This window comes from Falco biarmicus, chromosome 6 (genome assembly GCF_023638135.1).
Source record: "Falco biarmicus isolate bFalBia1 chromosome 6, bFalBia1.pri, whole genome shotgun sequence".
NCBI lineage: Eukaryota > Metazoa > Chordata > Aves > Falconiformes > Falconidae > Falco > Falco biarmicus.
In genome coordinates, this window is record NC_079293.1 from 38183938 (window position 1) to 38198648 (window position 14711).

Below are 14711 nucleotides of genomic sequence, written 5' to 3' on the forward strand. Positions count from 1 at the left end.
TGAAAGCCTCAATCTGCATTCAATGTAAATGAGCCATTTCTGTGGAGCTGTGCTGCCAGACAACGTGTCATAGTAGGGTGACTGCAATTAGAAGTGGCAAAGGGAAGCGTGGGCTAGACAACAGGGCTGGTGCGCTAACGGTGCAAACACTGTGTTTTGAAAAGTAACATCTGTCTGATTGACAAGAATCTGGAACTGCTAGAGCTAACATCTGGAATGCTGGAGCTGTAACTTGTGAGATAGCTGTGTCTTTTGGCAAGCCCACAGGTAAGCGAGGGCACTGTTTGTTCTGTTTTGCTAATATTGTCTGTTTAATTTCTGATAGAGATCTGAGGGAAAAAATCTTAAATATTTTCCACTTTCTAAAACCATATTGTTGTTACAGAGTATGAAGGAGATGGACCTAGCACTGGAAGCAGAGAGCCTAATTACAACACGAGCAAAAGAAAACAAAATTAACCCCTAAAAGCCAAAGTTATTCCTAAAGCAATACATTGTTAAGTCTTGGTGTGGTACTGAAAAATAGAAATGCAGGTTTTGCTGTAGTAAATAAGACAACTATGTTGTCTGTTCCTACAGTGGCCTATTATTAACAGTTCAAGAGATGAAGAATTTAATGGATGTTTTTGCAAGGCAGCAGGTAAAAAACCCAATTCTTTCTCACCCGAAAGCATATGATGATCCCTGAAATGCACGGTTAGCTATATCACAAACTTAGCATGAATAATTTCATGTCATACAAAGCGATTTAACTACTGTATTTGAGTATCTAATTGATATCTATCTTATCTTACACCTTATCTTATGACTTACAACATTTATTTTATTAGTTGTTTCATGCTGTAGAACTTCAAGAACTCTGTAAGGCAAGACATGTAAAGAAAAGTGAAAAGTTTTTATGAAAGTGAACTTCCAGTAGCATTCAAACATCAAATGGTCTGTTATTTAAGAAGGTATGTAGAAGTTAAGAACGGAAAAGAACTGAGGAAATATATTAAACACGGGAAAAAACAATATGAAAATCTTAATCCACAGACTCTGGATTAACTGGCTCTGGATGTATTTTAGTAACACCCTACTTACCAAAGTTTTCTCCAGAATCAACTGTAGTTATGGTCAATGTAACTACCAGATGAGAACGAGAGGAATGAGCATGCACCAGTGTTGGGTGCCTGACTCTTAGCTGCAGGCTTTTGCTGACTAAATGCAAAACTTCAGATGCATTTTCAACAGTCCTAGGAGGTAAAGAAACAAGCAGAAAATTTAACTGACTCACAGTAAAAATCACGAGAAAGCTCACAACTTAGACGTGAATCTGAGCATTTCCACTTTCTTGCTCTTCTAACTCCTTATACTAATCTCAGTTTTGAGCTGCACAGACAACTGTATGTAGACTTTTTCGGGTGGGATACAGTCTAAGATGAAAATTCAAGACAAAAGCTGTAATGCAGTACTGAAACTGCTGAAGAAGATGCCTGCCAGCCTTGCAGGTACTGTAGCTCAGCTCTAGAAGTGACCAAAATTTCTACACCTCCACACTTTAGAAGAAAAGACACAGATTTAGACATTCCTGGAACCTCCGGTCTTACAGATGTGGAATTGACTAAGTCTATATTAAGGTAGCTCCTGGAAGGTACAGAATATAGGGCAAAACCCTATAGGCTCTGAGCCTTTGGAAATCTTATTTCACATTTGAACTTAAATTCAGAATCCTTGGAAAAAAGTTCAATTCCACTGTTCAGTGAGCGGGGACTCCATCACAGTGTCAGAATAGACAGGCATAAGTTTCTATAGATCATTTTATCTTATACTATAAGTTTTCTTTTCCAGTTAAAGGAAATTCTGCAAATATGATCAATCAAAGGGCAAAAACCTAACATAAAAATTGAAATAAACTGACTAGGTAAAGAAAAAAACCACTATGATTTCCCCCAGGTTTGCAGTGTTTGAAACAAGTGAGGTAAGATTGCCTACCCTTTCATTTCACTGCACTGCCTTCTTTAGCAATCACTCAAGTTACATCAGCTAAATACTAGTTTGTAGACGGGGGTAAAAATCATTACGATGGCATATCACCGCCTGGTTACTGAATGCCCTGTAACACCAGAACCATTAATAACTCTCCTGACAGGCTACAGCCTGGGTTCTGCATTGCTGCAGTCAGCACAAGCAAGCATGCAATGCAAGGCAATCCTTCGTGGCTTAGATTTGGCCAGTTTCAGTGGAAGTCACACTGGGCACAAACGTACTTTATGCTAAGAGCAGCCACACTTGAAGAGTTTAGAGGCAAAAGAGCTATACCCAACTAAAACTAATGCCTTTGAAAATCGAGTGAGGGCATCTGAAGAACAGAAAAAACACTTAGCCTTACCATGCTTATAGATGCTTAAGAAAAGCAGCCACCTCAAAGTTCCCTGTGTAACCAGGGCTGCAGGAGCTAAATGATCACTATAGCCTTTACCTATCAACCCTGAGCCACACATGCTGACCTCCCCTGTAATATCTGTACCTCTGCATCCACTGGTAATGTCTCCCCGGTTGTTTGACCTGGCGCCAGCAGAGAAGCAGTGGCTCTAGTTCCTACTGTCAGAGAAGGCAGAGCCTCACACTGGGGTGATCTGACTCTTGCCTGAAGTCCAAGGAGGCAGATCCTGCCTTCCTGAGTTTTGAACTGTGTCTTCCAGTAGCTGGTCAGGCACGACTGGACGGCCTGAGAAGTAAGCAGCCTTCACTAGGATGCAGCAACAAGCAATTGGCTTCTGCAAGCTGCTCCTGTGTGCTGGCAAGGGCTCAGTGCTACAAGCTGCTGTCCTCTAACCGGATTTGCGGAAGCAGACAGGCCTCAGGGTATGCTGTCAGTGCTCATCACCATCTGGGAAACTGCAGTTGACTTTGGAGGTAAACAGCATCCCCGGTGCAGCGCTGCATGCTTGGCACAGTAGCATCTCAGCAGGATGGACAGTAATAATTTTTTAGTATAATCTCTATGAATTTATCATCCTCTATGTACCGCACGTTCCAGGACCAGATTCTACAAAGAGAAGCCCGGTTGTGGTTAGGTTAAAAATTTGATGCTGAATGTTCTCCAAAGTCAACCAAGTCATAAAAGAAGAAAGAAACTGAGGGTTTTGTGATTCAGTAAGATGTACATGTTAGCAGGAGAAAGACTACTGTATTTTAATGGATATATAGAGAAGCCAATGAGACCCAGCAGACCAATTATTCTAAATGAAATATTATCACAAATGAGGATGTGTTTTTATTGAAAGCACCAGCTGTTTACTTTAGATTTCAGGCAGCTGGGTGGCTTCATTCAATGATTCCCTTACTTTGTTTGGGTTTGCTTTTTCTTATTAACCTTTCTGTGTAATTATTAATATAACCTGTTTATGAATTGGACTTTTTTTGCTGCTTGCACTGTAACTGACATACAAATCCATATTCTTATTTATATTTGCATTAGAATTGAATATTTATCAATTGATTGAGATAAGTGGGTTTTAAGAGGTGTTTAGCTCAAAGAGCCGGGTTCTTTTACCATAAATTAAAATTTACAGAAAAAAAAACCAGAGCGGCCATTTGATTAACTAGAAGAATAAACCAAACCTTCTAGTTTGGTTCTAGTTTGGTTCAAACAGGTTCTAGTTCTTGTCTCTGTGGCACAAGTCCAGCTACATCTCACCTCTCCCTTCCCCAAAGCCTAGGAAAGGACATGGGTCACACACTAACTATGCAAAGCTCCCTTGGGAAGGGGAGTAGGCATTTTTCAGGAATGAAACCAGGCCAGAATCTTCTTTACTGAAATACCATAATTAAAAATTACTTGGAGCAGATAAAGTTCAACTCCCATCATAGCCATGCTATATGTGCCCATCATCATTTTTTAAGTCATATGGTTCCTTTCTTCTCAAGTCAAAGGAAAAAGATCAGCTGTTTCAAGACTCAGCACACACAGGTTAGGTTCTACTCCCAACCTCCTCTGAGCAGAGCTTTTAACCACACAGCAAAAGTTGGAGTAGTCACAGTTGGGGAAATCCAAGGACAGAGACTGAGAGAAACCCACCAGTTGGCATAATACAAACAGAGAGGGCAAAAGGATTCATAACTTCAAGCTCCAGTAATTTTTAATTAATTCCACACAATTATGGAGCATACAGAGTGCAGTCAAGGATGCAGAATTTCTCTGGAAATCGTATTTAACCTCAAGACTGAAAAGCAGGCATACCCCAGATACAAATGTTAATCCTTCCTAGAATACTGCAATGATTATTATTTCATTGAAAGAAAGGAGAGTTATACAGCTGCCATGGTAAAGAAAGTCACTTTACAATTTCTCTGGAGTCCTGCTTTTTTATGAGCAGTTCAATGGCTAGAAAATACAACTCAATAAGTGCATGTAACAAGGTAGAACAAAAGTCTGTTTGCACAACCCTGCAGTACATTCTTGTATTTTTATCAAGGCTTTCTGGCAATAGCATAAACCCACATAAATAAACAACAACCAGCCTGCTTATGTGACTAAGTCCCACAAGAAAAAAGTACTGCTTTCAAATTATCTCCACTGAGGGAGCATTTTATTTTAATTGGGGGGGGAATGCTTTTCATATCCGACTTTGAATTCCTCCTGGAAAAGCAGAGATTAGACCATGACAAACATTATTATACAGAAGTGGAGAAAAACATCGTTTCCCCCAGACAAATACAAATCTTTAATATTGTGCTAAACATTTCAACAGGGCAAGATGTTTCTTTTCACAAACATTATTTGTCCAAGAAGCAGAACACTTTTTCTAAGTGTCTAGACTTCCCTATAGTGCAGAAGCAGAACTGTTCCCTTCTGGAATCTGTTCATGTGTTGGGCGCTCAGAGGGAGATGTCCAGTAGCTTAATTCCACTGGGTAGCACCACCCTCTCTGGTGCCCCTAGTACTGCTTGTCATAATTTCTTTTGCTAATGTTGATTTAAGACTGGCATAAACAACACAGCCATTACTAAAATTAAGCATCTGAAACAGATTCACCCTTATTAATGGATGAGTTGTTATGAAGATGTAATTTTTATCAGCTAATTAGTCAAGATGTTTCATATATAACAAGAAATATAAATAATTTGCTTTGTGTACTACATATACGTAACACCAAAAATCATTGCCATGTGTACTACAACAAGCCTTTGTAATGCTTAGTAAGTATAAGAAGGCATTAAAATAAGTATAGCTGTAGCCTTAAATACCTTAGCTCTTCCTGCACTGCAAGATGTGTAAAGAATCACACTTACTATACACCAACGCTGGGAAGGTAAACATCTTAAAACTGAATGGGTAGAAGCTTAGCTACTTCTTAGATCTTAGTTTGAAAAAAATGGATTTTCAAGAACTACACGTTGAAATGCCAGCAAATCAATTCCCACTTTAATGCCTCCAGTTATGAAAACAGAATACTAAGCAGTGTAAGATTGCTGTTTATACGGTAAGATCACTTAAAGTCTTATTCTTTTTAAATTATTTATTTTTTAACTCCAATGCATGTAGGGAAAACTAACACTGTACAGCTGCTTAAAAATTTAGTAGTAGTACATACATTTCTATTATCATCTGTAAATTTTATAATTTAGTAAGACTGAAGGCAAGTGCTTTCTGTCTGGGTTAACCCTTCTTTTTCTACAGCTGACAAGATGCCATAGATTCAGCAATAACAAAATACACAGTTATCTTCAGGCATTCTGAGTGGAAGGTGCTTAACACAGAAGTATAACCCAAACTAATTGTACTGTTATTTCTGGAAGTATTTTGACATTTGCAGCCAGCTGAAGTCTTACAGACTGAGCTAATGGAAACAGTGAAAACTGTTCTTCTGCATATGGTAAGGACTCATTGTTCAAAAGTGATAACTGGTGCCTATAATGCAGTTTTGTGACAGCTATATATTGCATATATTGGATGGTAAGGATTAAATTGTGTACTTACTCATGCGTAAGCAACGGAACATCGCTCTTTCCTTCTCTGTTTGTGACAACATCACGTTTGACGCCAAATACTTTTCCACAACTGTCTTTGGCCAGAAGATCAAAAATTTCATTATTATACACTTCAACAACAGAAACCTCAACCCAGTAACTTCCTGATGGCTTTTCAGAAATAAGCCTGGAGAATAAAAATAGAAAAAGAAAAGAAGAAAAAAGCCAAAAAATGTTGAAATCAAACCCCAAGTGAACAGTCTGTAAATAAAGATCTATTCCTTAATTGTAACCTTATTACAGTCTGATAAAAGTGCTTATTAAATATCCACAGCCATGGCTTTGCCTCATCCACATGCTAATGTTAAGCTGAATAATCAGAATATATGGATTTCCAAACAGCTATGCCAGCTTAAACTGGTTTTCTCCATTAACCTCCCTCCTTCCTCATGTTTTTTTAATACCATTTCCCTGGTGGACGTTATTGCGTTCAGAGCTCAAGGTATGATATACTCGGGCAGAGTGCACGCAATGAACAGGCAGAGATGGTAAACTGCCCAGCTAGACCTGTAAGAGCTTATCTGTCCACAGCCTCAGAAAATCCATAAATTAAGGGCTTGTCTATTCAGGAGAGTATTTACAGTTAGACATTTATTCTGGTACAAAATTGGGTCTTGGATTTACCTTACACCCTTCTCCAGAAGAAATAGGCTTAGCTGGAAAAACCTCTAATGGCTCTTCTATTACAACATAGCAGCGTTATCAGTTCAAATCATGCATTAGGTTCAACTAAAAAAAATCTAAGAATTCTCAAAGCAAGAACAGATTGTGGTTAAAAATTCTACTATCGTTCTTCTTGGAGACTGGGTTCTGATCTGGATCCTCTTCATCTATTCCAATTGTCAATTTTCACAAGACTTGTAAGAACTTAGTTATCTTTGGACTCCCACAGCTATGCCTGAAACATTTTCAAAATTAGGAGTCTGAAAGGCACAGACAGATAGCACACAGCAAGACTGCATAATCTCATTTTCTTAGCAAATCAGACTAAGCAGGAAAGAAACTAGAAATCTGTATCGAAACTCAAATATTGAATGGCAGTCAGAGAAGCTATAAATAATCATTGTGCAGCTGAAATCTGTAACGGTAAGTACATTACAAACATACATTATTTCATCCCTTCTGTAAAATTTGAGGTGACTGCCACTGACACGAGCCTTTACTTAGTTGTTACCTGAACACTTCTTGAGTAGCTCGAGGAATAATTCCAAGTTCTGATTCGTCTTCTATGGAGAATGGAAAGTTCTCTAACTGTGGTCCCAACATCGTGTATGTCTTCCCACTTCCAGTCTGCCCATAAGCCATGATACACACATTGTACCTGAAATTTAAAAGAGGCTTCATTTGGTTTACCATTACTAAATGCGATTGTTAGGTGGCAAGTCAAATCTACAACAGTTTGGGAACACAAGCTGAAACAAAACCCAAATACACTGCCCCTGCAGATTTCTTTCTGGAGATCTCACAATCTGACAGAAATTAAAGTACTGCTCATAACACTGTCTAAACAGATTTTATTTTTTAAGCAGAGTTTAAGGGATGTTTAGCTTGGAATGACTGATGAGGTTAGACCTCCTGTCTGCCCAGTTGCCAGTTCATGCACTACTGAGCTGCTTGTTAATCAGCTCCTGAACCACTGCAGTTTACAATACAACATTTTAAAGTAAACCATCGCTGGGTTTGATTTGCCTTAAGAGTGCTACGCTGCAAACCACAGCACTAATATCTTAACAACTGGGAACAGCTTAACAGCTGGGAACTCTTCAGCTCTGGTAGTCTTTTTCAGGCAGGCTCATCAGTCATAGCCCTCAGTCACTGGAAGAGATAAGAAAGCCCTAATAATAAGAGGCACAAATTTTAAACCAAATGTATTAGCTCAGTATAAGCATACACACAAAGACTACTCTGGAATAAAGGTGGTAGGAACTGCTCTGATATGGACTTGTAGGAGGTGAAAATGTACAATGTCACCGCAGAGGTACAGGCACCTATGAAATACAATTCATCATCTTTAGTAGACATGTAAAATACATCTAAAGAACAGAACTCTGACAACGCCTGTTTCTCTGCACCAAAAATAATAATAAAAGAGGCCACAGCTGTGTGCTGTGCTGTGTCTGTGCCACAGGGATCTGGATTTAGATGGATGAATCCTATCCAGTAAGCGTGTTTCTAATGTAGTTGGATCTAAGTCAACGTCTTAAGCAAAGCAAGTGGGCAGATACAAACATAGCCAGCCACAGTACGATTTTGTATTGAGGACCAACACTGCACTGTGCAGCTGAAGGATTGTCCCTACTCAGCTGCATCTGCTCTGCAGCACCTGCCAGCACATTGGTGTTGGCCACAGAACTGTGCCAGCAAAAGCTCTTGGAAGACCTGCAGTTATGCTGACAGGACTGCTTCTTCCCTGGACTATTTTGTCTGTTCAGAGACACAACAGAATCTCCATACATGAGGAGTGCTTTGCAGTATGCTAGAATTTCTGTTCTACTAGAGAGCTGCAAGAATGGGCTTGCTCCTCTTCTGCCAGGGAGTAAAATTTCACTGCCTAAGCTACCTCCTCTGTGGGCAGACCTGAACAGCTGCTTTTGGTTATCCGATGCTTTTCCTCATATCAAAAATGTTGTTTCAAGCACATGCCAGCATATTTCAATGAACACCCCTCATCTAATTGTTTTAAATTTATGGTTTCAAGTCATGAAATATTTAACACAGCCACTGAAGAGAAATATATGTGTAGCGATTTTTCGCATATTAAACATGCCTAGAAGCAATTATTTTTGGAGGATTATTTAGAAAGCTTTCTCTTGATAGAAAGAAACATGGGCTGATAAGCAATGTATAAGCAAATACCTGGGTACCCCTCTGGGGATGTGAAGTCAAAGTTGCAGTCAGTGAACCTATAGTAAGCTCCCTCCACATTTCAGGATGCAGAGTATAAAATAGAAGTCTATCATAGATTTGATGAAGTGAAGGAGATAACTGTAACTGAAAATAAAGAGCACTACAGCAAAATGAAATGTGCTAGAAATTAGGGCTGTAAATCTGAAACAAGGGATTTCTCCAGGTATTCAGTGCTGACATAACTCTACTTGTATTTATGTCGGTGGGAAAGCTCCCACTAATATTGATAGTTTTCAGCTAGGTTAACAATGAGCAGTTTTCACAATTCACCCCTAACACACACTGCCTGGCCAGCCCGTAGCTTATTGAGACTTTTAGTCAAACTTCAAAAGCAAAGAGATCTTTGGAACCAAAAAGAAAGCCAGAAGTTTGAAAGTTGTAGTTTTCCTTAGGAAAAACAGAACGGAAGTCTTTTTAGAAGTCTCTCAAACTTTCATATAGTCCAGCTATTCAAATTTTCCTTGATTGTTACTTGTTAGACAGTAAGCATCATGGTTAAAACGGTTCTGGCAAGATCTGAATGGTATGATTAGAAGAAGACAGGTGCTTGTAACACTGAAAGATAGGGACACAAATCGGGTATCAATCAGTGATAACTTCTCTGCCAAAGCCAAAACAGTATTTCAGTAAGCCCAGATGACCTATGGAAACAGTATCGTATCTACATAAGCACAGGAGAGAACGAATTGCTGGGTGATTCAAAAAAGACAAGCAGAAGACTAGTCTACATTTACTTAGTTTACTTTGTTGGTGTTCTGGTTCCAACATAAGGGTTTCAAATAGAGCAATCTTGAAAATTTCAGACTCTGATTCACCTGTGTGCCCTGATATCTCTCTCTCTCCACTATGCTTCATTAGTTATATTCTTGTTTAGAAAAGCTCTTACTATCAAGCTAGAATACCAATGGTTTCATAGCATTTCTCTCCTAAAAATTGTGGGTGTTCAGTATAGCACAGTTATCACCAGGAGAGAACACTGTTAAAGGAAATCAAAGGAGGAGAAATGTATTCTTTAAAATAAATAAACAAGTTTGATTCTTCAATGCTGTAAAGAAATGTTATCTTACTCCCTTGCTGGCCCTGTATGGCTAACTGTAAACTTTGAAGCCTGCTGTACTTTGTCTGTTTTGCATATGGAACAATCCTTTCTTCCCGTATATTTATACTGAAAAATGAAACAATTCATTAGGAAAGAAAAATAAAGAACAAATAAAGAAAAGGAGCATAATGCTCCTTTCTACTTAAGCTAACGTTGTTTACAGACCACTTTGGAGCCCAGACTAAAACAATCAGGAGCAGCAAAGAGGTTCGAGGTTCAGACTAAGTATGTCTGTTTCCCATTTACAACGGGAAGGCAGCTGAGAAACATGGTGAGTATGCACAGCCTCGCCTTCCCTGAAAATCTGCTTCTGTTTAAATGGCACTTCTGGAAGAACAAGACAGGCCTTTTTTTCAATAACAGAACATCTCCTAACTGAATATAAAAATGCTAGCATTTAGGACAGGATTGTCCCAATGTGGAAATTAGCAAGTGTGAAGTACAGTGGATCAAGGTACAGATCAGGTATGTTTGATGATAAATAAGTGACATATTGAGCCAAAGCAAAGTTATGTTCATTGCAAAAGGAAAAGTAGGGAAAAAACAACGGTTATAAAGACTTCTTCAAACTCCTCCAACCTAGTGGTCCATAGGTTGCTCAGCTCTGGTTACTCATCCTTGGTAAACTAGAATAATGCCATATAGGACTTCCCTTAGCCCAGGTAGCCGTTGTGGGGCCCTCTGTGGCATGTGTAAAGGGATGGCTAGGATTTCCCAATATTCCCAGTATCCTGACGTACCTCTCATAGGCTGCTTTTAAGAAAAGGAAACTTCAGTGCACAGACTGCCAGGAAGAAGGATTGCCACGTTCAACTAGGCCACTGTGGATGGAAAGGGACCGTCTTTACCTCCACAGGGAGGGAAAGGTCCATGACAGCTCTACAACAACTATCTATAACTGAGTGGGACTGGAGCGGGAATGAGAAAGAAGCAGTAAGGAAGTTGTGTATAAATCTCAGTTCAAGCCTCAAAGATTATAACAATATGCACTTCAAGGCTTCTTAGCAAGAGTAGCTTAGTGTTGGCCCTGCTATAAATGAAAAATCACACTTCACGAACTTAAGTGGCTAGAAGTAATCACATTATTTGTTAGTGCTTGCTACCTATCAGTTCTGTATTCAAACCAGAATTCTGTTTTAACCCCAGCACCTGAAGAAGCATTAAAGCTATGACTGAGGATGCTCAGCTCTGGCTCACCCAGGAACTGATCATATGACCTCTTATGGCCTATGCTATAGACAAAAACAGAGCAGATGATCAGAGAGTGGCCCTGGCGGGCCTTTCATGTATGAACACACTGTAGGAAAAGGTGTATCATACCATGTCTGCAACTGAAAAACAGTTATAAAGCATAACCTACAAAAACACAAAGAAAAAGATAGTAACCTCCATTACAAGAAATGCTTGTTTGCCAGGAGGAGACCAGACACACAAAAAAACACTTTTTTTTTTTTCCAAATTTGTCTGCTCTGCTAAATTTTGAAAATAGTGTTTTCACTGTTTATATGGGGAAACAACATTCACTTGGTGTGGAGTAGAAAGCAAACAGGAAAATGGAACTGCAAACCCATAAAACTGGACAGAACCACTACTAGTAAGTAATTTTTTTTTTAATCGATGGATTTCAGAATATTATTGCACTTTAGCTTTCTTACTCCCAGTTTTAACTTACCCATCAAGAAGAGATGTTAGCAAAGGGGCCACATCTGCAAATACTGTGTCTTGAGACTCCGAAGCATTGTAAACTCTGAGGAGCAAAGTACAATGATTAACTGAAGAAAAAATATATATGTTGTAACAGTACATGAACACAAACCAGGGAAAATGTAGGCTAGTGACATAAAACTTGTGACCTGCTGACATTTCTATGTCAGAGAACTGAAAATTAGAACTCCAAGGTTCCCGCCGACTTTTTGGAAGTGGCTGTTTCCTGTGCTAGAGGGAACGCCCACAGGTGTACACTTGTGGCTCTCTGCGTTCATCCTAACCCTCCTGCCTGCCCCTGGCAGACAGTGTCCTTTTCCAGGCTGTCCCAGATGCCTGTTGCCTTCTCCCACCTACCAGACTGTGAAATATCCCTGCTACTTGTGTATCCTTTATGTCAGGCTAAGGAAGGGAGTGGTCAGGTTGTACTTCCCTTTAGATGTAGATAAGGTTTGGGGAAAAAACAAACCCAGAGGTACAGAGGCTGCAAAGTTGTCTCGGGACTTGTCCCAGAAGGGTCAGTGGCAGAGCAGAAATTAGAAGGTCCCTGAGGGCAATGTTGAAAGATACTCTGTCTTTGTGGGCAGCATTAGCCTAAAGTATTTCCAACTCCACCCCTGCTGAACGATCTACTCTGAAATAAACGCTGCTCACTGGGGGGTACGGGGACAACAGACAACAACTTTCTTTTACATTGTGATGAGGATTTCAGACTAATTTTTAAACAGAATGAAAGACAATTAAATTGAATGAGTTATTCCACCTCTTAGAAAACAGCAATAGTACAATCCCTGGGCCAAAACAATGATGGCTAAAACAACTGCATATGTTTTTCAAATTCAAGGAAAAATAAGCTAACACCGGGGTCTTCAAAGAAATTTTCGCTTCAACCCTTTCAACTACCAAGTTTATACAACATAAAATTAGGACCTGAAAACAGGAATTATCAAAGGGAGGAAATTCTGATTGTAAAACATGGACATCCTAACTCATTCATTCCTTCTCTAGCACAGCAAAAACATCATCCTCCCCAAGATTACAGCCTACAGCAAGCACTGTTTATACAAGATGAACAGAATCTAAAACAAGAATGTCATTAGCCACACTTGCGTATTTGAGGTATGAATGTTTATCTTTGGAAAAAGATTCCCTTTCTGATATCCTTCTGTTGTGTGGGGTTATTTTCTTTTTGTTTGCTTAGCTCTGTTTTCCAATGAGTGATGTATGTTCTTTATAGCTTATAGCAAAACAACTAAGTAAACCCAGGAATTTTGGTAGCAGTAAACATTACAAAGCATAGTCACTTCCCCGTGTATACAGTATTCTAGTACACTTCACTTAGCAGTATCTCACAGCTTGTATATGATACAGCAAGTTTAACTGAATGAAGACATAGTGTGCTCTTTAGCATTTACTCAAGCCTCTTTGCATATTTGACCATGATCTGCCCAATACAGTCTATAACCTGTACAAATGTAGATCTTTGTATTCATGTTCTCCATAAATAAGACTGTACAGCAGGATCACTGACAAACAGATACCAAATTAGAGCCAATCCACTTAGGTCAACATTTTGTTCATGAAAATAGCCAGAGGAAGGAGCAGGAAACACTAGTGCCTGGAGACAGTAATTAATCTCTGTGGCTCATCCTAATCCTTAAAAGCTGTAAACTGGCCTCAAAACTGAAATATGATTTGATTTTCTGTTTAAAAAAAATATTATTAGAATTAGCATTCAATTTCTTTTTGCATCTTGCTGAATTCTTGGCCTGAAGTAACATCCTGTGGCAATGTGTTCTACAGACTAATTGTAAGTTGCACAAAAATGTACTCTCTTTAATCAGGAAACGAGCACTTGTCTGGCTTGATGGACAAATACTGCTTGTCTTGCCATTCCACTGATGTGCTGTCATACTACACTGAGAAACCAACAAATATGCAGAGATGTGGCACAGTTCATACTGGGAGGACACAGGCACTGAATAGCAATACTCCATCCTTGCTTTGCATGCATACACACATGTGCTTCAGTAAACATCGCACATCACATCTGCAAGGTCAATATAAGAGAGCAACAGCACTTCCAAACACTTTTCTCTGCTTCATTTATCATCTGCAATTGATGAAATATTCATTAACACCAAGTCCTCCATCTCAACTAACCAGGCCTCTAACTCAGTGTGTGTTTAAATGGTATTTTTTCTTAACATATCAAAATATCAGAGTTACTACATGAAAAAAAACCCCAACTTAAAAAGGCACTTTAAAGACCAGAACATTCATATTGTCTTCACTTGCTGTTGATGGGTTTTGCTGTCTAATAAAGCAAACAGATTGCTATCGACTACAATCAGGGCTAGAATCAACCACTCTTAGTAGTCTGCACTGCAAAGTAGTACAGCCATCGCTAATAGCTATGTCAGGGTCAGATTCTGGTAGCCATTTGGAGGAAAGGCACAGGGCTCCACGTTACAGTAACTACTCCAAATATTTACTCAACTTCCTAAAAGGGTTTTACTACCTCTGCTTAGCTGCTGTGGTTCAAATGCTACCAGTACCCAAATGAAGTAGTTTAAGGTTTGCTTGAAATAGCTTGTGCTACACTGTAATCACAGCACTGACTGAAGCATGGACACCCACTTAATTAGCTACCTGAGACCATGAAAGATGCAGCAAATCCAGAGAATCTCTTTCTGTAAGCCTGTGTATTTTTACCAGAATGATGACAGATTTGTCCCTGTGTAGTGATTAATGTTAATTTCACCTTGAAAATTCTGAGATTTTTATTTTGCTAACTGATTCGCCAATAAAATTATAAAAGCATAACATGCTGAAAGCTGGAATTTTGTTCCTGAGCTGAAATCAAATATTTTGACATTTATTAGTTCCATAAAACATTGCTAAAAAAATAAACATTTTTGAGTTCATAAGAACCATATGCTCTTCTGTTTATAAAAAAGAGCTGTGCTGGGACACTAAAAAAACA

The 14711-nt window shown here is 39.1% G+C and overlaps 1 protein-coding gene across 2 annotated transcripts in view; it reads right to left on the reverse strand.

Annotated features, from left to right (window-relative positions):
- Window positions 1–14711, reverse strand: part of KIF25 (kinesin family member 25) — a 42941-nt gene that overhangs the window by 5673 nt on the left and 22557 nt on the right. For both annotated transcript variants that reach the window (XM_056344372.1, XM_056344374.1), the window contains exons 9-12: window positions 11694–11768; window positions 7190–7336; window positions 5966–6142; window positions 1084–1235 (exon numbers count right to left, since the gene is read on the reverse strand). In XM_056344372.1, coding sequence (XP_056200347.1) covers window positions 1084–1235; window positions 5966–6142; window positions 7190–7336; window positions 11694–11768 — 551 coding nt within the window. The remainder of the gene's footprint in view (window positions 1–1083; window positions 1236–5965; window positions 6143–7189; window positions 7337–11693; window positions 11769–14711) is intronic.